We start from the raw sequence: 26,503 nt of genomic DNA, 5'->3' as shown, positions 1-26,503 counted from the left end.
CATTGATGCTCCATCTGTAGCCATCTTGTTTAAACCTTGCTCTCGCCTCAGGTCAAACAGTCACCCTGGTCCAGTGGGGAGCATCTGGTCTTAGATCAGCTCCACCAGCCTGGTCTGAGATCAGCTCCACCAGCCTGGTCTGAGATCAGCTACACCAGCCTGGTCTGAGATCAGCTCCACCAGCTTGGTCTGAGATCAGCTCCACCAGCCTGGTTTGAGATCAGCTCCACCAGCCTGGTCTGAGATCACCTCCACCAGCCTGGTCTGAGATCAGCTCCACAAGCCTGGTCTGAGATCACCTCCACCAGCCTGGGTCTGAGATCAGCTACACCAGCTTGGTCTGAGATCAGCTCCACCAGCCTGGGTCTGCCATCACCTCCACCAGCCTGGTCTGATATCACCTCCACCAGCCTGGTCTGAGATCAGCTCCACCAGCCTGGGTCTGAGATCAGCTCCACCAGCCTGGTCTGAGATCACCTTCACCAGCCTGGGGGATTTGAACCTATGAACTCAAGAGTCTGGTTCTTGCTGCGCTCACTTTCACACTTTTACCTGTCATCTCCGAGGAACGTTCTACTGTTCCAACAGGGGAAAACTAATTTGACCAAATGTTTTCTTGTCAGAAAACAGGACACGCTTGATTAGTTGGCTTCCAGGAAAACTGTCCTGCATGTCCTGTCCTGTAGAATATTCCTGAAGGAGGATGAAGACAGGAGAGGCGAGAGGAGGGGGAGGAGGAGGAAGGGGGAGAAACCCAGAGATAGAGATAGAGACAGAGAGAGAGAGAGAGATAGATAGAGACAGAGAGAGAGAGAGATAGAGACAGAGCACATGTTGACAGCTAGCTAAAAAGGCTAGAAGACTCACTGACAGTAACACAGCAGGAGACTTCTCTAGAGCACCTCACATGCGCACGCACACAAACAAACGATCAGAAATTACGTCTTTGGACATTTCCCCAGAGGCAAGTAGGGTGAAGTGCTTTGCCCAAGGACACAAAGGGTGAAGGAGCAAGAAGAGAGTTCCAACTTCTCGAACATATTGCGGTAGTGTGGGAACTTGTCACTGCATCTTGGCGCTACATCACAACATGCTGATTGATTGATGCTGACGTCAGTACTGACAGCTTCACTGTCAGTACTGACAGCTTCACTGTCAGTACTGACGTGTTCTTTCTCCGCGCTTCGCCCCAAGGCAAAACATCTCAGTTTCACGTCCCAAGTCATGGCTGCACCAAGCCGAGCAATTGTCGTGCTGTAACCGTGTCGCGGCTGCTGAAACTGTTGCTTAACCTTGAGGGGTTTTCAAAATAAAAACCCCCCTTCAAATCGTTGCTTGTTTGCTGACTCACCCTGTCTTTGTCGTCCGCCACGTCTGAGAGGATGTCGTCCAGGTCCAGGATCCCCCCGTCCCCGTGCTCCAGCCTGTGGACCTGAAGCCAGTACCCTGAATCCTGCACACAGGGGAGAGAGACACCGTCAGAGAACCAAGAGAAAGTCAAGAGAGAGTCAAAAAGGGAGAGACAGGCAGACAGTGCCGAGGGGAGAGAGAGAGAGAGTGAGAGGAAGGATGGAGAAATAAAGTGAGAGAGTTAGGGCCAGTCTTGACAGGGATTAGATGATGCTGAGAGACATCAAGGTTAGATTTATTCCTCAGCCTCGAGGGACTACCCTCATTATACACCATCGCCTCAGCCCTATTCCCGGCCTCAGCCCCGGCACCAGTCGTAGCCCCAGCCTCATCCTCAGCCCTATCCCTATCCTGAGCCTCAGTCCTAGCTCCACTCAGAGCCCCAGCCTGGCCCGAACTACTGTGAAAAAGAAAGAAAGAAAACAGGGATAAGAGGAGAGTATAGCAGAGTATCCAGTCCTATAGTGCCCGTAGTATGAGGTATGTCCGTGGCTTGACAGAGCAACAGAGCCAGTGTGATGTTGACAGCTGTGTCACCCTTCTCCAGAAGGACCCCTGTGGATCCCAGCTGATGTCCCCAACAGTCACCACGACCCCAGGGCGCTTTGCCACAGACCCACAGGCACAGTGTGTACACACACACACACAAACATCGTACACCTTTACACACACACACACACCTGAATTAGCCCTCTCTACCTCTCTACAGTTCATCCACTAGTGGGACTACATGCATCTCTCCATCCCCAAACAGAGAGAGAGAAACAGAGAGGTAGAAGGTAAAGAGGGAGGGGTGGGGAGAGCGCTACAGACACACAGAGGCAGAGAGAGGGAAAAAAGACAGACAGAGCGAGCAGAGAAATCCCCCATTAGAAGTCAATTACAAAGCCTGCCTCCAGCTAATGGACCAACAATGAAGACCCTGTCTGTCAGACGCCATCTCCATCAGAGTAAATCACACAGCAGTGAAGAAGCTGAGCTCCAATGCTGGCCCAGTCTGGACATACAGGGAGGCTCCCATCCACTGCTGGCCCAGTCTGAACATACAGGGAGGCTCCCATCCAATGCTGGCCCAGTCTGGACATACAGGGAGGCTCCCATCCAATGCTGGCCCAGTCTGGACATACAGGGAGGCTCCCATCCAATGCTGGCCCAGTCTGGACGTACAGGGAGGCTCCCATCCAATGCTGGCCCAGTCTGAACATACAGGTTCCACTAGCAGACCAGACATACAGACTGGTCGACTAACAGAACACACAAATAGCTGTGTCATAATGAGAGGGGAGCGATGGAGGAGAAGAAGAAAGCATAGTGAGGGGAAACAAGGCTGTTGAGAGGGGGGGAGGAGGGGAGGAGGGGGAGGTCGAGAGGGCATCAATTGAGTGAGAAGGCTCTCGAGACGATATGGAGGAGGAGGGGAGTGAAAGGAAGAGGGTGAGATTTATGGCCCATTTGTGTCCTGAAACACTTAACAGGGCTGGACAGACTGGTTCACGGCTAGACAGAGTTGACAACAGAGGGACAAGAAAAGCACAACTTTGCAGCCACTGCAGAAATGCAGAACTAGCGTTGGGTTTTTTTGTGTTTTTTTTCTCTCCAAAAAGCAGAACTAGGAGTCTGCGGGGAAAACCACTGCGGAGAAAGTTTCTAGTTTGTCACTGCAGCGGTGGTGGTGTCCTAGCAGAGTGGCTGGAGTCAGTGAGGATCGTCCCAGGACCACACACTAAGGGAGCGTGTGTAAAGTGTCCATGAGTCATTGTCCTTGGTCGAGTTAAGGGAGCGTGTGTAAAGTGTCCATGTGTCATTGTCCGTGGTCGAGTTAAGGGAGCGTGTGTAAAGTGTCCATGTGTCATTGTCCTTGGTCGAGTTAAGGGAGCGTGTGTAAAGTGTCCATGTGTCATTGTCCTTGGTCGAGTTAAGGGAGCGTGTTCAAAGTGTCCATGAGTCATTGTCCTTGGTCGAGTTAAGGGAGCGTGTTCAAAGTGTCCATGTGTCATTGTCCTTGGTCGAGTTAAGGGAGCGTGTGTAAAGTGTCCATGTGTCATTGTCCTTGGTCGAGTTAAGGGAGCGTGTGTAAAGTGTCCATGTGTCATTGTCCTTGGTCGAGTTAAGGGAGCGTGTTCAAAGTGTCCATGAGTCATTGTCCTTGGTCGAGTTAAGGGAGCGTGTGTAAAGTGTCCATAAGTCATTGTCCTTGGTCGAGTTAAGGGAGCGTGTGTAAAGTGTCCATGAGTCATTGTCCTTGGTCGAGTTAAGGGAGCGTGTGTAAAGTGTCCATGAGTCATTGTCCTTGGTCGAGTTAAGGGAGCGTGTGTAAAGTGTCCATGTGTCATTGTCCGTGGTCGAGTTAAGGGAGCGTGTTCAAAGTGTCCATGAGTCATTGTCCGTGGTCGAGTTAAGGGAGCGTGTGTAAAGTGTCCATGTGTCATTGTCCTTGGTCGAGTTAAGGGAGCGTGTTCAAAGTGTCCATGAGTCATTGTCCTTGGTCGAGTTAAGGGAGCGTGTGTAAAGTGTCCATGTGTCATTGTCCTTGGTCGAGTTAAGGGAGCGTGTGTAAAGTGTCCATGTGTCATTGTCCTTGGTCGAGTTAAGGGAGCGTGTGTAAAGTGTCCATGTGTCATTGTCCGTGGTCGAGTTAAGGGAGCGTGTGTAAAGTGTCCATGTGTCATTGTCCTTGGTCGAGTTAAGGGAGCGTGTGTAAAGTGTCCATGTGTCATTGTCCGTGGTCGAGTTAAGGGAGCGTGTGTAAAGTGTCCATGTGTCATTGTCCTTGGTCGAGTTAAGGGAGCGTGTTCAAAGTGTCCATGAGTCATTGTCCTTGGTCGAGTTAAGGGAGCGTGTTCAAAGTGTCCATGTGTCATTGTCCTTGGTCGAGTTAAGGGAGCGTGTGTAAAGTGTCCATGTGTCATTGTCCTTGGTAGAGTTAAGGGAGCGTTTGTAAAGTGTCCATGTGTCACTGTCCGTGGTCGAGTTAAGGGAGCGTGTTCAAAGTGTCCATGAGTCATTGTCCTTGGTCGAGTTAAGGGAGCGTGTGTAAAGTGTCGATGTGTCATTGTCCGTGGTCGAGTTAAGGGAGCGTGTGTAAAGTGTCCATGTGTCATTGTCCTTGGTCGAGTTAAGGGAGCGTGTGTAAAGTGTCCATGTGTCATTGTCCTTGGTCGAGTTAAGGGAGCGTGTGTAAAGTGTCCATGTGTCATTGTCCTTGGTCGAGTTAAGGGAGCGTGTTTAAAGTATCCATGTGTTTCGGATAGCAGGATGTGTTTTGGTTAATCAGCGTCTAGCAGGCCTGTGCTTGACCACGGTAAGAATAGCTCCAGTGTAAATGCCCCAGCAGCACCTCGTAGCTGCCTGGCGGGGTGAACAGGGCTGGGGGCATGCTACAGGGCTTCAGTCCCTGGGCTGGTTCAAATACCTTCATATGCACACACACCTACACAAATAGCAAGCCACACACACACACACACACGTACACAGGCACCCTCCCCACGCACACACACTTTCAAATACTTTTTTCACTGGCAATAACAAACAAGGTCTCCTGAAGTCTCACACTACGCCTGTGTATAAATCAATGTCGCCAAGTGCATGTGCACGCACGAACACACACACACACGTGATTGTCCCCATGGGCCTTTATTTACATGAAGAAACCAGCCCTCGCCTTCCCCAGCAGAGTAATATGTGTGTGTGTGTGTGTGTGTATGTCTGGGGAGTTGAGGGGGTAACAGGGCTAGGTCCTGGTCCTGTAACGATGCAGTCTCTCTTGGTTTGTGTCCAGTCCAAACATGCTGGTTCAGGATCAGTGCTTCGACCAAACTGTCAATGATGGCCGCTGCATGCTCCACTACACACATGCTGAGCACTGATGAGGCTGGAGGAACTCTCCCTCTCTCTCGCGCTCGCTCCCTCTCGCTCTCTCTCCCTCTCGCTCTCTCTCCCTCTCGCTCTCTCTCCCTCTCGCTCTTGCTCTCTCTCCCGCTCTCTCTCCCTCTCGCTCTTGCTCTCTCTCCCTCTCTCTCCCTCACCCTCTCTCTCCCTCTCTCTCCCTCCCTCGCTGGATGTGCCACCTTCTCTCCTTTCTTCCTCTCTTCTCACCTTTTGTCTCTCTCCCTCTCCATCTCTCTTCTTTTCCCACTTTCCCTCTCCCTCTCCCTCTCCCTCTCCATTAAACTGAGGATCCAGTGTGTGAAGCAACTCTCTCCTCAGGCCTGACACACACATCAAGGCTTCATTTCGTATTCATTATCTGCAGCACTGCATCTAGCCAAGCTGACACCCCGGCAATACTAAACACTCCCTCACACTCCCAGACCCTCCCAGTCTCCTTCAGAGGTAAACCCCGTCCGGATCTTTACACGTGTTGACCGTCCGCACTCCACGGGGGATTCGCTCAGGCCTAAAGCCCTGTTTTACTGCAGTGTTGAACACACACACACAGATCTAAGAGCATAATTAAGTGAGTGTAGATTCAGTATCATTCAGGGGGTGGAGATTTTTACTCAGTGCTCTGAGCTAGAAGAAGAGAAGAAGAATAGAAGGGAGGGAAAATAACGAAATAGTTATGAACAGAAGGGAAGAAGAAGAGAAGACAAGAGAAAAGAGAGAAGTCTTCCCCATGAGGGGCATCTAGAAACAACTAACAACTGCAGAAGACCCAATCCACCAGTCTATTCTCAACCGCTCCATCGGTCCCTGCTAACCACCATGCTAACCCCATGCTAACCACTGTGCTAGCCACCGTGCTAGCCACCGTGCTAGCCACCGTGCTAGCCACCGTGCTAGCCACCGTGCTAGCCACCGTGCTAGCCACCGTGCTAGCCACCGTGCTAGCCACCATGCTAACACACCCTCAGCACACCAACAACACGACCCCTCTCTCTGTTCACTACTAATCCAGCTTGACAAATCTGTAGTCAAATTGGCGCAAAGTCGCGGTTTAGGTGTTGCGACCGACCGTAGCCCCACCCCGGGCGTCTGACTGCAGGAGGTTAAGGAGAGGTTGAACATGAAAACAAAAGCTCCATTCATTTTTGCTACAATGACTCCACTGAGAGGAGGGGGAAATTGGAAAAATGTCATTCTGAGTGCAGCGTGATGTGTTCCTTGCCCAGAATAAGACAGGAGAGAGAGGGATGTGTGAAAGAAAATACCTGACGGGCAGAGAGGGAGGGGGAGGGATGGAGGGGAGGATAGAGAGGGAGAGAGAGAGAAAGAGAAAGGGATACCTCAGGAAAGCAAAAGAAAAGAGAAGGAGAGGGAGTGAGAGAGACACAAACAGGGTTGAGTACGGCATGGGAATACCCCTAATACTGGCGGTTCACTTGAGAATATAGAAGGGTTCACACCTTTGAATGCTATTGTGTACTGTTTTGTTCGACAAGCCAGATCAAGCCAAGTCCAGCGCCAGAAGGATGCTGTCTGGTGGTTATTTTCGTTGCTAACTACGGGTGTGTCTTTGTCCTCAAGTCAAGAGCCAAACATTCCTCCAACACAAGTCACCCCTTTACGCCGGAATGTTAAGTACAAATAGTTTACTACAACTGTGACTGTAACCACAACTTTCTACTCTAGTATTCAGCTTACAATAAGACCTATGGAGGTTCCATGCTATGCAAATGATTAGCCATTTGTGTACAAAGGCTAAACTATTGTGGTGCAGCAGAAAAAAAAAGGTGATCAATTTGCACGCTGCAAAGCACCATTAACAGTACTGCTGTGTCTGACCTAATCTCTCTCCCTCTCTCCCTCTCTCCCTCTCTCCCTCTCTCACTCTCTCACTCTCTCACTCTCTCACCAACACTGAGCCTACATTTCCTTCATCCTTACGCCCATCCCAGACTTCTCTCTAAATCCCTGGCCCCTTTCAACTCTGTACCCCTCCAGACCTCCATCTTTCCTCATCCCTGACGGCCACCTCTGAAACCAGGTCAGCAGAAACTTGTTTCCTTTGGTCCAGAAAGGTCCGTCTGTAACTGGGTCTGACACACAACAATGTTAGTATTCAGAGTTGGGATATCTGATCACATCAACCTAACTAAGGGGGCCCGAAGTGGATTGCGGATTCTAATAATAGAGCTGGTAGTTGAATGAGCCGGAACCTTCCGTAGACCAGAGTGTCCTGCGTATGAACCAGAACGTACGGCAGACATCAGCCAATTTCATCTTGAGGACAAAAAGCACATTCATTTGGTCGGTTGGTAGTCTTCAGCACATTTAGGTATGATTTTTTGGGGGAGGGTTGGAGGCAGCAGTAAAACTAGAGGTTTTTAAACAATGACCATGTCTCACTCTATGGCTGAACTGTAGAGCAGTTGTCTACAGATCAAGAGATTGCAGGTACATTCTTATTACATCTGTATTATTTTCACACTGTGGAGACGGACTGACGTTCAGCAGGCCGGAAGCTATGGGACAGAAGAAGAAGAGATCATCCCTGAGGGGTCGTGAGAAATGCCCGTCCAAAACTCCTGTGAGGACCCGGACACGGTAGTCCTCCATGTGCCTGACTAAAAAGCCCCAGAAACCATCCAGGCCTGTGCAGCTCTGCCAGTGGGCAGTGAGCGGTGGGCCTCCACCCTGGTGTGGGTCCGTGAGGGACTAATCAGTTTACCCACGCCACAGGTGAACCTCTCAGTACAGCAGGAACACAACATCCCTTCACACCTAGCCAGCGTGACCTTCACTGGGGGTGTGGATGAGTCACGGACGCACACACACACACACACACACACACACACACACGGCAGCCCCAAATCAATTCCTGGTTAAATCAGTAACAGGCCAGTGAGGACGACCCTGGCCAGACTGCCACTTCACACGCTGGGAGCAGCAGAGGCCTTTTCTCACCTCGCACGCCCTCGGGATGTGAGAACAACGGGTGGAGAGAGAGTTAGAGAGAGAGTTAGAGAGAGAGTTAGTGAGAGAGAGTTAGTGAGAGAGCGTTAGAGAGAGAGAGAGTTAGTGAGAGAGAGAGAGGGAGAGAGAGTTAGAGAGAGAGAGTTAGAGAGAGAGAGTTAGAGAGTTAGTGAGAGAGTTAGAGAGAGAGAGTTAGAGAGAGAGAGTTAGAGAGAGAGAGTTAGAGAGAGAGTTAGAGAGAGAGAGTTAGAGAGAGAGTTAGAGAGAGAGTTAGAGAGAGAAGGAGAAATATCACGAGAGAGAGAGTGAAGTATAGATAGTGAGAGAAAGAGAATCAGAGAGAGAGAGAGAGAGAGAGAGAGAGAGAGAGAGAGAGAGAGAGAGAGTGTGTGAGTGTGTGAGTGTGTGAGTGAGTGAGTGAGTGAGTGAGTGAGTGAGTGAGTGAGTGAGTGAGTGAGTGAGTGAGTGAGTGAGTGAGTGAGTGAGTGAGTGAGTGAGTGAGAGAGAGAGAGAGAGAGAGAGAGAGAGAGAGAGAGAGAGATCTTCATACATGTGGGAGACAGAGCTTGTGTAAATCACCTTGGGGCCTAAAATGTCCAGGCATAAAAGCACTCTCTGTGCATGTGTGCATGTGTGGTGTGTATACACTAGCATCCATTAATTATCCTCTGTACCAGTCACTATGAACAGTGGCTGGTACACAGCAACACACCCACGCACTAATCCTAACCTCATTCATAATTGACCATTTAGATTGTGTCACGTCCAAAGATGTTAATAACCCATTTACACACTCACTGTCGGGTTCAAAAACACTCTTAAATCTGTGCTACCTGACTGTGAGCCAGTTATTATTGTCAGTGAGTTTAACTCTCTGAAAAATCACCACAGAGAGTGAAACAATATTATCCACACATATTGTGGAAAAGGGAAATAATTTCTGTTGCATTTGCCCAGACATTTTTGATGTTTCCTTAAAATAGACGACGTAGGATGCCAAATCCAATCCCGATAGTGTCCACGAATTAAGTAATTTTATCAGACAAAATTACTGATGTTCATTTCATTACACCTACTCCCACAGATAACCTGGTGAGGATTTAATACTGACCAATGACAGACAGTCTTTTAACACCATGGCCATCAGCTGGTGTTCATTAACAGTAAATAACAGTAAATCCAGCATCAAATCAAATCAAATCCAGCATCCAATCAAACAGGTGTATTGTGAAAACTGCACAGCGACAAGATATTGTGCGGGCAAATACCTTCCAAGTGTAACTTTCTGAGAAATCACCTCATAAGGAATGTCACAGGATGTTGTGATGACTATTGACACAGAGACAATAACAATGTTTAATCTGCGATTACCCTTTGTCCTCTTATTTTCTAAGAACCACCTGTCAACCGTGTCAAAAACGAGAAACGCATTCAACGTCCTAGATTCAAAGGTGCCTCTCGACAAATGATCAAAAGTTTCGGTTCTAATGAAGAGGAGTTCCCCGGGAATTCAAAAGAGAACAGAAGGGGAAATTACGGTTGAGTTGAATTTCTTAGTTTGAGGCCAACCCTTGCGATGGGCATATTGGAGACACAGGTCAGTAAGCCTTCTATGGTTACACCGGCTGTCAGAAACCCAGCTTTACACCTGACCTGCCTTCAATTCGCTGAGTAAAATAAGGGGATTGAAAACAAGCCTAAGTAGGACAGACAACCACAAACTCAAAGAGGGTTGCCAGCCCAGAACAAGCCCCAAACCTGGCAACTGGCCACAAGCCCCAAACCTGGCAACTGGCCACAAGCCTGATTGACAATTTAATACACATTTTTTTTAAACAAGGATGGGAATTTTCCGGAACAAAACTTCACAAAAGGTGGATAAGACGAAAGAACCGTGAACAAAAATGAATGAAGAGGAAGTCTAAACAGAATTTTAACGTCCTACACTGATGTCACACACCCTCTCAAGCATAATCCTTTCATTCTTTAGACCCAGTCTTCCATCCATGGGATTAGGCCTATTCTAGATCAATAATGATATAGCCATTAGCTTCTTTAGATAACACCGATTCAGCGGGGCTGGAGTTAGTCTGCAGGCTTGTGAGAGGCCAGACAAGCTCAGGCCTGCGAGGGAAGCTTTGAAAGACCTTCTCCTGCGGTTCTGTCACGCCGGGATCCAGTCATGTCGAGTTTGTCAGGAAACGTGATCCATCGTAGTTGTTTTGTCACCCAAGACTGACCTCCAGGAGCCGGCTATAAGGGAGTGTGGCTCAGCGCTCATGGCTCAGCGCTGGGCCAGAATGGACATACCAGAATTTTTTATGACAGAGGAAACAGATAGGATAATTTATATTATATCAGACAGAGGGTGGCCTCAAGGTAATGTCGTAATTCAGGGTTCTACACAAAGCTACTGGTGCACTGGTAGGATAGGAGCAGCAGCCTGGGTTCTATAATCTATAGAGGGGTTCTATAGAGGATTATATAGAGGGATTCTATAGAGGTTTATATAGAGGGATTCTATAAAAGGTGTTCTATGGAGGTGTTCTATAGATGATTCTATAGAGGGATTCTATAGAGGTTTATATAGAGGATTCTATAAAGGTGTTCTATAGAGGGGTTCTATATAGGATTCTATAAAGGGGTTCTATAGAGGATTCTATAGAACCAAAATCCACTTCTTCAAAATCCACTTCTTCTTAAACATTCTACAGACCATCGATCTCACAAAGCTACAACCACAAAAACACATGTCCTTCACCGCAACAAGGCCCATATCAGGTGTTTCAACAGCAGTCCTCATCACACCAGACACACACAGCCAGTAGCCTGGGTCCCTCAGAGACACCAGATATCAGGTCATCCTACCTGCTGTATCAGGCCTGTTTCCACCTCCAGTCTCTTCTTCAGGGTGTAGTGGTGCTTCCACATCTCACAACCTGCACTCCTCTCTCTCTCACACACACCATACTGGAGCCTCGACTGCCTTCACTCTGTCCCTACTGGTGTGTGTGTGCATACTTTCCCACCCCTCAATGAGTGTATGAGACTATGTGCATAGGTGTGCTGGCAAAATGTGTGTGAAGTGCACGTTTGTGTGTGTGTGTGTGTGTGTGTTGCAGTTCCGGGGTTCTTAATGAGGACAAACACTGCAACCTGAGACCCTCATCTGTTACCTTCCACCAGAGAGAGATAGTATCACATCTCCTCCTCCTCATAGCTTATTGATACTATGTAGACCAGCAACACTGCAACTCAGCTTACTGTGAGGGGAGGGGAGGAGGAGAGAAGGAGGAGGAGAGGAAGAGGAGGAGAGGAAGAGGAGGAGAGGAAGAGGAGGAGAGGAAGAGAGGACAGAAGGGGAGGGGAGGGGAGGGGGTCCATCGTTTTCTGGCTTTATCCAACTAACAGTGACATCATCATCTGACATCCTTCCTCTCTGCTCTACTGGTCAGTGGTCGAGGTGGGGACACTGGTGTGACATCATCACTCCAGGTTCCTGGAGGCTGCTGCGAGTTGTGGTTACAAGCCAATGAGAGAGCGATGCAGGGTGTTATGAGGAAGTGTTTCACCCCAGGAGGTGTCTGAGGGGCAGAGGCAGAGCTTTGTCCTGTAAACCATCTGGTGTCATTTATGAGGATTAGGTAAAGGGTGATAAATAAGAGAGGAAAGAGGGCGAGACAGAAATAGAGAAAGGGAGAGAAAGGGAGGGAGACAAACAGAATTAGAGAAAGAGGAGTGACAGAGAGACAGAGGAGAGAAAGAGAGAGAGAGAGAGAGAGAGAGAGAGAGAGAGAGAGAGAGAGAGAGAGAGAGAGAGAGAGAGAGAGAGAGAGAGAGAGAGAGAGAGAGAGAGAGAGAGAGAGAGAGAGAGAGAGAGAGAGAAGAGAGAAAGAGGAGTGACAGAGAGACAGGAGAGAAAGAGAGAGAAAGAGAGATAGACAGTAAGAGAAAGAGAGAGAGAGTAAGAGAGAGACAGACAGAAGAGAGAAAGAGAGAGAGACAGTAAGAGAAAGAGAGAGACAGTAAGAGAAAGAGAGAAAGACAGTAAGAGAAAGAGAGAGAAAGAGAGACAGAGAGAGAGAGAGAGAGAGAGAGAGAGAGAGAGAGAGAGAGAGAGAGAGAGAGGGAGACAGAGAGAGAGAGAACCCTGCCAGACGTGCTCCAGGCTCGTATCTGATGAGCTCATCATTATCATCATTGTTGACTTGGTTTGAGGGAGAACAGATCCAGCGCTGGATTTCAACAGTGCACCACTCCCCCAAAGCAGGGAGGAGGGTAGACCAGAACCAGGGATGAACAAGAAGGAGATCAAACCAGTTCTTCCATATCAGCCCATGGCCGAGTTCATGAATGTCTGATTTCCATGTAAGCAAAGTAGGCCAGATAAGATACGGTAATTGTTTATACAGTACTACACCACAGATACAGTCACTGTCAGGCATGACACGCAGACCAAGCTACGAACAGCAGGCTGACAAACCGTCCATACTGTAAGAGAAACGTAGTGAATACCTGTCATGCTTTATTGGATAGAGACAGGTCAAGGTACACAGGAAGCTAGGGGGGAGACACAAACAAGCAGATGGACACACCAAGTGGCACAAAGACACACACACACACACACTGGAGCAGATGGACACACCAAGTGGCACAAAGACACACACACACACACACTGGAGCAGATGGACACACCAAGTGGCACAAAGACACACACACACACACACACACTGGAGCAGATGGACACACCAAGTGGCACAAAGACACACACACACACACACTGGAGCAGATGCAAAAGCCCTTACCCCCTTAACTGTTGCAGTACTCGAAAGGTCACCCAGAGAGAAGCTTGTCACTAATCATCTGGTTGAGACACACACACACACCTCAGGTAGCTTCCCTCCCCTGTCCGACTTTTAAGACTTTTTTTCACGCGTTGAGTCATGCCAAAATCAATGCCTCTCTCAGAGAAACGCGAGGCTTCAGTGATTCCTCCCTGATCCTTCACACCTCAAATGTCACCTCCCACCCGTGGCACACCCCCCCTCCCACCCCTGGCACACCCCCCCTCCCACCCCTGGCACACACCCCTCTCCACCCCTGGCACACACCCCCCCCCCCTCTCCACCCCTGGCACACACCCCTCTCCGCCCCTGGCACACACCCCTCTCCGCCCCTGGCACACACCCCTCTCCACCCCTGGCACACACCCCCCCCCTCTCCACCAGGGTATCATAGCTGCTCCCCAGCAGACACAGCTTTGCCCCAAGACGGGATTTGTTTCAAAACAAAGTCAAAGTCGTCTCCTGCAGATTCTGGGCGAGAGCAGTTCCTGTTGAAGCTCAGGATGGAAAGAAAAGCCACTGTAGCTTAACTCCTTGGGAGTTCACATCACCACACAGCTCAACTCCGCCAAACGCTTGGTTTGCGTTGTCTACATGATGCAAAACAAAGAGGACTTGTTTGTGACAGTTGGCAGGAGACGCTCTGCTGTGACAGGCCCAGACTGCTGCAGACTCACATCACGAGCCAGAACACCTCCTCACTGCAACCCTGCAGACTCGCATCACGAGCCAGAACACCTCCTCACTGCAACCCTGCAGACTCGCATCACGAGCCAGAACACCTCCTCACTGCAACCCTGCAGACTCGCATCACGAGCCAGAACACCTCCTCACTGCAACCCTGCAGACTCGCATCATGAGCCAGAACACCTCCTCACTGCAACTCTGCAGACTCACATCACGAGCCAGAACACCTCCTCACTGCAACCCTGCAGACTCGCATCACGAGCCAGGAAGGAGGACCAGACACACACACACACACACGTTCAAATACACGCACAGTAAACATGTTGTTCTAAATCTCAGAGGATCACAGCAATAAGGTGTGGTGGGCCCAGATGTCAACACCAAGGAGAGACATGTAGAGAGAGTACACACACACAGGTCTGGACAAGCACGCACACACACTGGTACAGTACTGGTACAGCCCAGAAACACTGGTACAGTACTGGTGCAGCCCAGAAACACTGGTACAGTACTGGTACAGCCCAGAAACACTCGTACAGTACTGGTGCAGCCCAGGAACACTGGTACAGTACTGGTACAGCCAAGGAACACTGGTACAGTACTGGTACAGCCCAGAAACAGTGGTACAGTATTGGTACAGCCCAGGAACACTGACACAAACACCCAGCAAAGTCCCTGTACGATGAGCATGACCCCTTCCTGCCAAATCAGATACAGGAGGCCCAGACAATGTGGCACGGATCTGAAGTTCAGTTGACAAGCAGACAGGGAGACAAGCAGATACAGACTGATAGATAGAGAGGGAGATGAGGAGGAGGAGATACAGACTGATAGATAGAGAGGGAGGAGAGAGAGGGAGGAGAGAGAGAGAGAGAGAGAGAGAGAGAGAGAGAGAGAGAGAGAGAGAGGAGAGAGGGAGAAGGAGAGAGAGAGAAGGAGAGAGAGAAGGAGTGGGAGAAGAGTTGGGAATATTGAGGAAATACATTTAAAAGAGAAGTGGGGAAAAAAGGAGGAGGAGAAAATATGAAAAGGTGGGAGGAGGGGTGATGAATGTTCTGGAGCCCAGTGCCAGAGGAGGAGAGTCTTTCTGGCTCGCCATCACACCACCAAAGTGTGGTGAAATAAGGATGTGGTCTTGTCACACTGGTGTACACACACACACACACACACTTTTTCAGTTGTATGATGAAGTCCTTTCAAGGACTGTTTTCCATAAGTGGAAGTAATCATCTTCTCGGTCTCCAGTTGCCATCTGTGGTAGAAAGTCTTTAGCTTCTCTCTCTCTCTTTCCTCTCCTCCATCCGCCTCTCGTCTCCTCTCCCTCTCCCCTGATAAACACCATGCATGTACCTCCACACTAGAAGAGCTATACAACATCTGACAACACCACCTACACTGTACTTCAAACGTACCCTAACCCAGCGGGGATAACTTACCAGTGAAATCGAATTACCATGAAATCCGCAATCGAGTGTGTGTGTGTGTGTATGAACTCATGGCCGAGACCGCTCCGACAAACACCGCAACCGTGAGTTCTGCGGCGAGGCGCCCCAGGGGGTAACATAACCCTCGCTGAAAAGTATGACAACACGACAACTCGTGGCGGTTGGTGTGGTGGGGGGGGGTTCAAAACCACTTGGCTGACACAGGGACCTTACCCTTGGCTATACAACTGCCAGCCAACGCCTATAGTTTGACAGCATTGTCGCAGATGACGATCAACTAATTTGATTTCAACTCTTAAGGAAGGCTGTTGGACCTAATATCAACCCAACATATTTAGCCGTCAACTGTGTAAGGAGACAAGATTGTGTGGTGATGTGAGGAATGTGCACATTTGTTCAAAGCAGTTGGGTGAGGGTGGTGGGGGGGGGGGAGACAAGAGAGAATAGATTCAAGGTTCTTTGTGACAGTCTGAAGCAAGCTAGACTATTATTGGATGCCAGGCAGGGAGTGAGTTGAAAGGCAGGAGGCTTGGTGGAGTCAGGTAACCTCTCCTGCTCCTGAACAAACGCAACTCCGCTCAGGATGAAAACCGTCCTCCCTGACACAACAGCTGTCTATTCTGCCACTAACAAGCATAATTCATTCAAGCCAAAGAGCTTTCAAGGACTCTGTCTGAGTGTCGTTTCAATCAAAGCACACCTCGGCTACGCCGCTGCAGACGACGCTCAATCACTTTGGTACAATGAGAAATCAATGTTCACCTTCCAAGCATCTCTGCACCGCAGCTACACCCTGAACCAAACACAACACTTAGGTTGTTTAGAGTAAAGAATCGCACGTTCAGACAATTGACCCTAAAGCTGCGGAATCAGCACACCTTCCAATGTTCCATCCAGTCCTCTGTTCTACTTTATGATGTCAATTTACATCAACAACTAGGCTTCATCAATGGGGTTTTTTTGGTTGAAAATTGGGTTTTTGAAATAGACAGAGAGACAGAGACAGACAGATAGAGAGATTGAGGTGAGAGGGTAGTACTCTGACCAAACCGTACTAAATGGGTTGCTTGTCTCCAAGAAACACCCTCTTCGTTAAAATGCCAGACAGATTGGTGCTGTTTCACAGTCAACCTCCTTCATCAACATACACACACACACACACAGCTAACTAAAACACACCCCTTAACAAACACACACACACACACACACACAGGTCATTATCCAGTCTGATCATGTTATGGGGAGGGGCTGGAACCCCAAGTAGCTGAAACAGAACAGAAAATAGGGAGTCAGCTGGCTGAGCGGTTAGGGAATCGGGCTAGTAATCTGAAGGTTGTCAGTTCAATTCCTAGCCGTGCCAAATGACGTTGTGTCCTTGGGCAAGGCACTTCACCCTACTTGCCTCGGGGGAATGTCCCTGTACTTACTGTAAGTCGCTCTGGATAAGAGCGTCTGCTAAATGACTAAATGTAAATGAAAACATACAAACTCGCAAGAACCACTCTCTACTTACATTTACACACTGCCACGTCAACAAAACAACAGCAACAGCAGCAGTCATTTACCACCGAAAAACCTAACAAAGTGAGGAGTCGACATTTGGGTTGTAGGAACAGCCACTTCCGGTGGAAGCCGCTCTGCCCCCTCTCTCCCCAGCTGCCCGACTCATGCGTTCCCTGGGTGGTGACTCAGCATGCTAATGACAGGGGACCAGGCAGAACAGCTTCCTACTGACTCCACAAGACCCAAACTGTTCCTGAGCCGACTAGAGGGGGGCTCGCCTAAACACAACCCGCGCTACCAGCCCTCGCTACCGGTGCTAGCTCGCCCCGCAGCTTGGGGGGGTGGGGGTGGGGACGGCAAAACGGGCACCAGGTACTACCACGTGAACTGGAATAAAAGTGCATCAAGGTCATCTCCTCCTCTTTTGTCGGTGATGAGAACAAACTCAAACTCTGTTGCTCAAAGGAAAGTTGTCCCTCGGATATCAAAATGAGGTGTTGAGCGCCTCACTCTCCTTTTACCTGTTCAGAGTTTACCCGCTCAACACGCTCCTCTCATTCAGAGTAATTCATCAACACCGCTTCCGATGAGACGGGATGGGGGGATGGGTATACTGAAAGGCTTTTTCTGGAACACGGTTGGTGATCAACACAAATAAAGTATCTGCCAACGATCTAGAGGGCGGTGGGGGGGGGGGGTGGAGGCTGGAAGCGCACCAGCACAACCACACTCTCTCCTCGGAACATCCCAGAAGTCTTTCTGGATGGTTGTCAGCACGAGACGATGCATGGCGGCATCATAAAGCATTACATCATCGTCGGCTTGGTCAGACACAAAAGCTGCTTTTCCTGTTGAACAGCGTGCGGGCCATGCTTCACATAGCAACAAGATGGGTTGCACTCATTTAGGATACAAGAGTCTGACACAAGAGGTTAGGCCTTTTCCTTCCAGTCAGAGCACGATCAGACAACAGCACACCAGCCACTTGAAGACAGGCCTATCCTGATAGGAAGAGCTAATCTGCCTCAAAAAAAAAAGAAAGAAAAAAGTTATAAATCAAAAAATCAAAGGCTTATTCTTTTCTTCTCCCCAGCTCATTATCTTTAGAGTTATGGTTTCACACAGCCATTGAGAAACCATTCTGTCAGACACCAACGTACTTGTCTAAACAACACAGACGTGTGAGGCCAGGATCAGATCGTTATGGCTGGAAGATTACCGTGTGCCTGGTCTTGCCAGGGTCCCCAGACCCGGGAACTTTCCCCCTCCAGAGTGCCTGCCAACAGGCTAATGATCATCTGTCAAAGACAGCTTCGGTCAGGCCCGAGCTCAAAATAGAAGGCTAGGCTCATCAGCCATAACAAGCAGCGAAATTCATGTCGAGACTCAATAATTAATTTAGACTAATTTATCACATTCTGAATCTAAAAGCGGATTCCGTTGTTAAGTCTTAGGAATTCTGAGGTGTGTAGAGGGCTCTGTAGCCTACAGAAAAAAAAGAAAATTGTCCGGGATATTTCTATCACTAAACCTCTAGTTTTCACACCACACTGATAACAATAAAGTCATTGAATGGAATGTAGCCAATCGTTTTTTTGGGGTGGAACCGTACCAAACCCTGCCAAGAGGATATCTGTCCGGTGGCAGAAGACACCAGCAGCCGAACTACGAAGTCGCCGTAAGGACCACGCGAAACACTTTAAATCGAATTCCTTCATCAGCCTCTGTGGAGTCTAACTGTACACATTCACGCAGTAGTGATGTTTATTCAGTGACATTCCTGGGACAATCCTGGCCCTGTGCTCGTGTGACACACAAACACAGTCCTTGACATTTCAGAGAGAGTGTTGGGTTCAGATGAGACCCGAGCCGGGTTTGGCCATGAATAGGGCCGACTTGAGAGTCTGTCTTCTGGGTACAAGAACACATTCATGGTTTGGGGAGATGAAACTCCAGGCGCCAAAGAACGGGTCTTGAACTCGGTATTTAGAAAACGCAGATTTAACAGAAACGGGGGGAGGGGGGAATCATAGCAGACCAGATCGTAAATGACTAGGCTGCTGCAGTCTGACTCAAGACAGCCTTCACTGAATGAAATCCATCAGGGTTTATAGTGAATTCCAGTAGAATACTGATTGATATCCACCTGATCGGCTTTGTGTGACTACCCTGAGTGATACGTTATACATTTTTCAAATCAGGCTTTTGTCCATTTTGTTTTCCAAGTTCTACTGGAATGTTTTGGGAGTTCTACAGAGAAACCAAATAATGTGGAACTGAGAAGTGCTTCCACAAAGGCCATACTAGCTTCCCGTCATGTATGTTTGCCAGGGCAAGTCATAAAGACCACCAGTTTGAGGAACACACCCTGGACTTTCCACAAACGCACTTCTGTGAAGGCCAGTAAAAATGTCTCGTTTATAAATAAACCACCAGTCTGAGCAACCTAAGCGTGCAGGAGAAAGCCCTGGACAAAGATGTGTTAAAAACCTCGCGTGAAGAAATGGACAAAAGCTCAGGAAAATAAACGCTCTCTCCCCACCAGTTTACATTCAGGCGCTTCCTATGTTTACGGAAGACGACCTGGTCTACAGCTCCGCTGAGGGAAAAACGCAACTTCACCTCAAAAGCGTCCCCCCCCCCCCCCCCCCAAACACACATCCAAACCTCGAGCGGCACATTTTTCCAAGTGTCAGTGACCTATCATCCAGAAATGGGCATGAATCAAAGAGATACGCAATCCGTCGGCCTACTTTGTTGCCCGTAATACCCCTCTCATGGGCCAAGCAACGCCATATGTAGCCAGGATTAGGCTTGCATGGTTGGGGGGTGCCAGCACTCAGATGACTGGATCTCTGCCAGGGTTACAAGTAATCTGTTTGCCTAGCGCTCTGTAAACCACTTAAGCACTCTGTCATGAAGTGTTATGATTTAGGCTCCCATTAACTGGAGACCCCAACAGGTTGCTGGTGCAGAACCTCCCAGGTTCCACTCCCTCAGAGAGAGAACTTTGGCTCCAAAGTCTGGTAATGAGTTTAGGACGTGCCTCTGAGGGGCTTCATGAAGGATGCGATGCTCTGAAGCACTGTGCAGTTGATGATGGTTGGGGTTCTAGGGTTACCGCGCTGTTTGTGAGAGGAAATTACGGATTTCGACGTTTGGGGAAGGGATTACAAAGCGCTTGAACTTTGAACGGTTCATCCGTAGCTTCGCGAGGACTGGTCTTGGGAGGGCCTGTTGAGGAGGGAAACCAGTGGTCCTTGCGTACATCCACCCAGACGTTTTGGACAGACTGCGTTCACATTTGACACACTGTTGCTCACTTAAAACCAAGATGTTGATTTGAAAACGTGAGGTATGGCGTCTCACCGCACAATCCTGAAGTCGGCCCTGCTTCCTTCCCCGCACTTCAGTTCAGAATCGCAGCCCTGCATGCTCTCCATTAGCTAAACCCATCATTTACATTTACATTTACATTTAGTCATTTAGCAGACGCTCTTATCCAGAGCGACTTACAGTAAGTACAGGGACATTCTCCCAAGGCAAGTAGGGTGAAGTGCCATGCCCAAGGACACAACGTCAGTTGGCATGACCGGGAATCGAACTGGCAACCTTCGGATTACTAGTCCGACTCCCTCACCGCTCAGCCACCTGACTCCCATCAACAGCTACTCAGTCAACTAACGGCTGCACAGCCTGTTCTTACTGCTTCAGGGAGCACTGACGGACAGGTGGAGCTTTCAGACGCAAATCGCTACGGCGATTTAACAAAGCGATGGTTTGAAAACAGTTGGCTGAGCGGTGAGGGAGTCGGGCTAGTAATCCGAAGGTTGCCAGTTCGATTCCCGGTCATGCCAACTGACGTTGTGTCCTTGGGCAAGGCACTTCACCCTACTTGCCTCGGGGGAATGTCCCTGTACTTACTGTAAGTCGCTCTGGATAAGAGCGTCTGCTAAATGACTAAATGTAAATGTAAATGTAAAACACTCCAGACGTGACAAGACTTACGCTCAGGTAAATCGCTCGGGGTGGGCCGTGTAATCCAGGTGATGCTGAAACCTGATCCTCAAAGCAAGCATATCTAGCAAAACATCATTAAAAATAGATAAAAAATTATACACAGTCAACATCTTGCCATGTTAATTTGCCTCTAGGTAAGGCTATGGAGGGTTTTATTTTCTTCCAACAAAAAGATGTTTTACATTACATTGTGTAACTCTTTTGGCTACTGCAATCGACATTCTCTAGAGAAAAAAAAAACAGCAGAGATCCACCCAATATCCTCAATAGCTCATTGTCCTGTCGTGACACTGTTCAGACCAGAAGGCCTAGTTGCCCAGGGCCAAAGTCATGCTTCAGTGCTAGCACAGTAGCACCATGTGGTCAAGGGAACAATCTCAAGCTAGGGGAACCATCACACAAGTTTATAATCCTACACTCAGAGTCAGGTGGCTGAGCGGTTAGGGAATCGGGCTAGTAATCAGAAGGTTGCCGGTTCGATTCCCGGCCGCGTCAAATGACGTTGTGTCCTTGGGCAAGGCACTTCACCCTACTTGCCTCGGGGGGAATGTCCCTGTACTTACTGTAAGTCACTCTGGATAAGAGCGTATTCTAAATGAGTAAATGTAAATGTAATGTACACTGTACCCATTTTGGAGCTACAGGCGGCCTGGTGACATAGGAACAACATTCCGTAGGCTTCTAAATCGAACGCATTTAAAAAAAATCTACGAAAAACAATGGGAACAGCAGGAAAATATCGAACTATGTGCTGACAATGCACTAAGTAAGCCTGTTGTATTGAATTGTGGGTTCTTCAGAACAGTACAACATGGGCCTGGTGTGACCACAATAATCTGCTGTGTTTATTTCCATTACACAACATCACTCTAGCAACGAAATTCTTATCCTGAGACCCTCACAAACGCATCCAAAGTCCGCGGTGGATGAAAGGATGTCGTGCCGTATACCAACCGTAAGTCTTTTGTGTAAAATGCATCTCGAGGCAAGCCCAGCCAAATCAGTAACTACCACTTGGGCAGATAACCTTCTGTTAAATTGCTGTGTTTTGAAAGACTTGTCAAAGCTTGAACATGGTAGTTTTGCTTTGCATAAAAAGCTCAAGATGACAGTACACTTATCCACTGTCTGCAAACGCGAATAATAAGGATGCTAATCGGAGGCAGTGCATCTAACCCTAACCCTGCGATTTCCTTTCAAGCTCTTTTCTCTAACGTGGTCTGTGACAGATTCAGTAACCGTCTGGGACTGTGGACACCTGCTGCCATTGTCTTCCAGAGGGATGGAAGTTGCTACTGACCGAGAATAAAGGACATGGACACAATGGATCTGGGATCTCCCCCAAGGAAGTTTATCATGCAGAGGTGTGAGGCCAGCTGTCTCCTGAGGTCATGTGACTCGGTCATGTGACTCGGGCCCAGTTCTGTTTTTTTTTTTCTTTAACAGGCAGTTATTCTGAGGACAAGGTCCTGGGCCTTCATTACTAGGTGTGAAATACAGACTAGCACATCAGTGGCACATCCAAATGTATGATCTCAATGCAACACATTCCATCCTCCAAGTGAAGAGAAAACAATCTCAGGTTAGTTTAATACATAAATCAGATCCTTCAGGTACCAGGTATCCTGAAGATTGGGAGAAGAAAAGATAAAAATCCTTAACCTCAACTGCCCTTAAGGCATTATTATCCTGTGACAATCTGTGATTTATTATTCTTGTCTGGCATAGGATGAACACATTTTCTTGCAAAAATGCAAAATCCATGCCCACCTGGCAGTGCAGACAGACCAAAGCAAGGATTTCAGATAATATTTCAACCCCAGATCTGGATCTCATCTTCATGGAAAACGGTAAGAAAACAGGTATTTTCATTTCTTAGATGTAACTATGAGGTCTTGACTAGGCTTTGAAATGTGCCATGTCCTCCATTGTTTCACACGCAAGAATGTGTCATAGTCACATAGCCTTGGATAGAATGCAACAAAGGTGCACAGATTTCATATGCAGGAATGGCCATTATAAATTTTTTATTTTTTTCTCAATGTCATCCTGTCAACACTGCATCTTGCCTCTCCTCCACTTCACTAGTCTCTCTGGTGGTAGCGTTGTGAGGCAACCAGGGCCTCGTCGATCTGCTGTGAGGAACACATTCCACTCTAATGATAGGGGAAATCACCCCAGGGCCCATAAGGAGCGCAGCAGGGAGGAACACCCAAACTAAATTTGGGTCTCAATTAAATCTGGTTGACCTATAAAGAAGCTGTGATCTTAACACAACATCCGCGTGACCAAAAGACTTGGTGACACGGCTGACTTGTCATCAAAAACGTTATGCGGTTTTTTTTCCTGAGGAGAAACCAGATGGCAGAAGGGCCGGGTGTGTTTCTTCTGGATGTAGTTTTTTTTTTTTTTTTTTTTTTTTGCCGTGGGTGAGAAGTTCATAAGGAACCCTGGTTTATTTTAGAATTATTTATTTTTTTAATCAAAGCACTGGGCATACATAATAAGTGTTTGATTCTGGCCCTCATTTCCATCACAAGAGGAACATTTCACTGGAGGAACCGTCTGTGTTCCACATTTTCGGCCTCCTCCTCCACCCCCGATAGTGTTTGGATTAGCATGTGCGCTAACATCGCACGCGTCAGCGTTTTTACCCTGCGCATTAGATTATGCAAAGATTAGATAATGACGCAACGATTTCAGAAACTCACAATGGGACGGACAAAAATAAAACAAATAATCCCTGAAGGAAACATGACCTGAAACTGGACCAACTTTAGCGGTCCGACTAGGAATTGTAAACACAAGTTTCCTCCTCTGGAAAGAAGGTGAGGTGAAAGGTAATACTCAGTAATAAGAATTCCTGTTGATAGGAAACTGTCTTAAAGCAGAAGATAGGCTACTGTGAGGTGTTCAACTCTCACATTTTAAGATGAAATACCTTGATTCGGTTGTAGACTACGTAGTCTGCCTTTTTTGGTTGCAGAGAAGAGGATATGATTAACTTGAGACAGGAAACTGCTACTGTTTAGACGGTACCAACACACACACATTTGCAGGCCTGATACCTCTACCTTTATAGTAGGAACATCTTAAAACACATTACTGTCTCCCCGACTTGAATAATTCATAGGACATGCGCTGTCATCTTTACCCTCGTTTAAACAAAAGGGACGACCTTCACATACAGCTGAGAACGCATGACTTATTCATGGTTCCTTTAAAACATGCAACGTAACATGCAAAGATAACTATCGGATAGAATCAGGTTTGTTATTGTATTGGTAGGCTACAGTGAAGCCATACTGATGCAACCTCTCCACCTCCTTGTGTTTGTCACACACACACACCGAAGCCCCCATCCATCCATAGACATAACTTAAGTTGTATGCAACATGCATTATTTATAGGCTTCATGAACCGGCAGTTTCCTACTAAAGGGTAATGATGATTCGGCCATGTGACCCAATTCCTGGCACCGTTAGTCTGCATATTGCGATCAATGTTGTCTATAACAACGCTGCAGTTCCGTCTCTCTCCTCCAGGGCCTCTTCTGGAAGCCTGAGGGCAGAGGATTTCTTTCAAGTTTTTACACTCCTTTTTAGCCCATAAGCTTAGTAGGTACGGGGCAAATGCGGGAAATAATTCAAAAAGGTCTGAAGTTGCACTTTGCCACCACTCACGGACTCGCTTCACATTTATTAGTCTCTTTTTGAGCGACTGAATGGTTGTGTTCGCCTACTTCCTTAACTAGTAGCCTCTTAGCAAGCAAACTATCCGGGACTGCCATAATAGGCTAATTAGCAGACGAACAAAAGAAGGTATATCTGATGTTTGATCGATATGAAGATACGGCAAACCAGATATTAGTAGCTACATCAAACCACACTGAAATATGAACCACCAAACTCGACGTTTTGTTTTTAATGTGCACCAACTCCCCCCTCATCTTCAAAACCTAGAGTGCGGTCCTAGGCGTGCTATTGCTAGCCGATGCTATCAACACTGCTTGCAACTTTCAGGGGCAGATCTAATGAAATCTGACTGTGCGCTAATACGTTATCAGCATGCTTGCAACGGCGGTTTCAAGATTAACCATGTTTGAGCATTCTGTCCCTGAAAGTAGTTAAAAATGTACACATTTCCCCACATCCCTTACTGGCAGACGAACGGTGGAAGTCCGCAAGGAACTTTTGTAGGTCTATAAACCTGGGAACGAACATAGTTCGAAAGACGATGTGCTCACATTTCGAACAGATGCAATCAAAATCAAATACAACCTATTTACTCTCATCTGGCGAAATGGTAATCAGTTGCATCTGACGATTTCTAGAGTCTCCGCTCTTCTCATTGAATAGAAGTTTGCGCCATATTGCAATGCAGCGTCCAGGCATAGCAACATTGTTTCCAGCGCCTTTGACGTTGGAACAAAAGCTGCGGAATAGAAAGTGACAGCGTCTTACCTTAGCAATGGCCTTTTTATATCGCATGACAGCTTGCTGGATAAGGCTATGCACTTTAATATTCCCATCTCCGCACGGTACAACCACCCTAGTCCTTCCAAAACACACAGTCACTTTCATGGTTTAGTATCCGATATCTTCCACAGAGTCGGAGTTAACCCAAGGATGAAGGACCCCTTTGAATGACTGCAGGAACATTAATTTTTTTCTTTGGTTCTTCAGCTTCGTGTCCTTAAAAGATATCAGACGTACAGATCGTTCACCTTTCCTCGCGGGACGACATGGTTAGCTCTGTTTTGTGACCACCTGTTCAGTCCCTCTTCCTCTGTTTCGACGTTCCCTTCCCTTGGCTGGACGCGTGCATGGCCAGGAAAGGCGCGAGCTTGGGAAAACGGTCTCCTCGCGGTGGTCAAGTGTGGAACTGCTGAGTGTCATCGCATACGACTCCAGATGCACGGAGAATAAGTAATGATGTAGGATAATAAATATTGCTCAGTTGTCAAGTATCGTGTTAACTTCAAACAAAACAATGTAACTGTTGCGGATGTGTCTCTTTGATCTCTCTCTGATCTCTATCTCTCTCTCTTGCAGGAGTTTGACTGGGAAAAGCTTCACAGGACTCAGGGAGCCACGAGGACTGGCATTCTGTCATGAACCCAGGGATGTTTGAGGCATGCAAGTCCTTTTAGCATACTGAACTTGTGTGTGTGTGTGTGTGTGTGTTTGGCCAACGACCATTGAGAGGTTAGGAACACGGAGAAATGCGTAACCATGACTACACTGTAAGTGTAGTCTGAACCGTGAGTAGGCCTACGAAACAACACAGCCTTGTAAGTCTGGGTTCTAAAGAGAACCAACCGGTGTCTGTTCCATCTCACTGCACATAACATCAATCTCAGAGATGTTGCTTCGGCCGCAAAGCTTTCAGCCTGCACCTGCCCTGTCATATCTCGGGTCTTTTGTTCAGCCGATTATCTCATAGCTGAAAGCGAGAAGGCCCGATGAAAACCAGACCCATCTGAGGAGCTGTAGAAACAGCTGCAGTCGCTACGTGGCCAGCAGGTTCCTTCAAACGCCACGGGATGAGAACATCATGGCGTAAGAGCAGACGTGTGTGTGTGTGTAGTGTGTGTGCCTGTCTGTGTGTGTGTAGTGTGTGTGTGTAGTGTGTGTGCCTGTGTGTGTGCATGCCTGTGTGTGTGTAGTGTGTGTGCCTGTCTGTGTGTGTAGTGTGTGTGCAGTCTGTGTGCCTGTGTGTGTGTGTGTGTGTGTGTGC

At 48.0% G+C, this 26,503-nt stretch overlaps 1 protein-coding gene across 1 annotated transcript in view; it reads right to left on the bottom strand.

Annotated features, from left to right (window-relative positions):
* Nucleotides 1–25,520, bottom strand: part of pard3ab (par-3 family cell polarity regulator alpha, b) — a 127,918-nt gene extending 102,398 nt beyond the window's left edge. The window contains 2 exon segments of the mRNA XM_067252895.1: nt 1,352–1,453; nt 25,228–25,520. Of these exon segments, the coding sequence (XP_067108996.1) occupies nt 1,352–1,453; nt 25,228–25,347 (222 nt within the window). The 5' untranslated portion in view covers nt 25,348–25,520.
* Between the last annotated feature and the right edge of the window lie 983 nt (nt 25,521–26,503).

This window comes from Osmerus mordax, chromosome 16 (genome assembly GCF_038355195.1).
Source record: "Osmerus mordax isolate fOsmMor3 chromosome 16, fOsmMor3.pri, whole genome shotgun sequence".
In the NCBI taxonomy this organism is placed as follows: domain Eukaryota; kingdom Metazoa; phylum Chordata; class Actinopteri; order Osmeriformes; family Osmeridae; genus Osmerus; species Osmerus mordax.
This window is presented reverse-complemented; position numbering and strand designations above follow the sequence as displayed.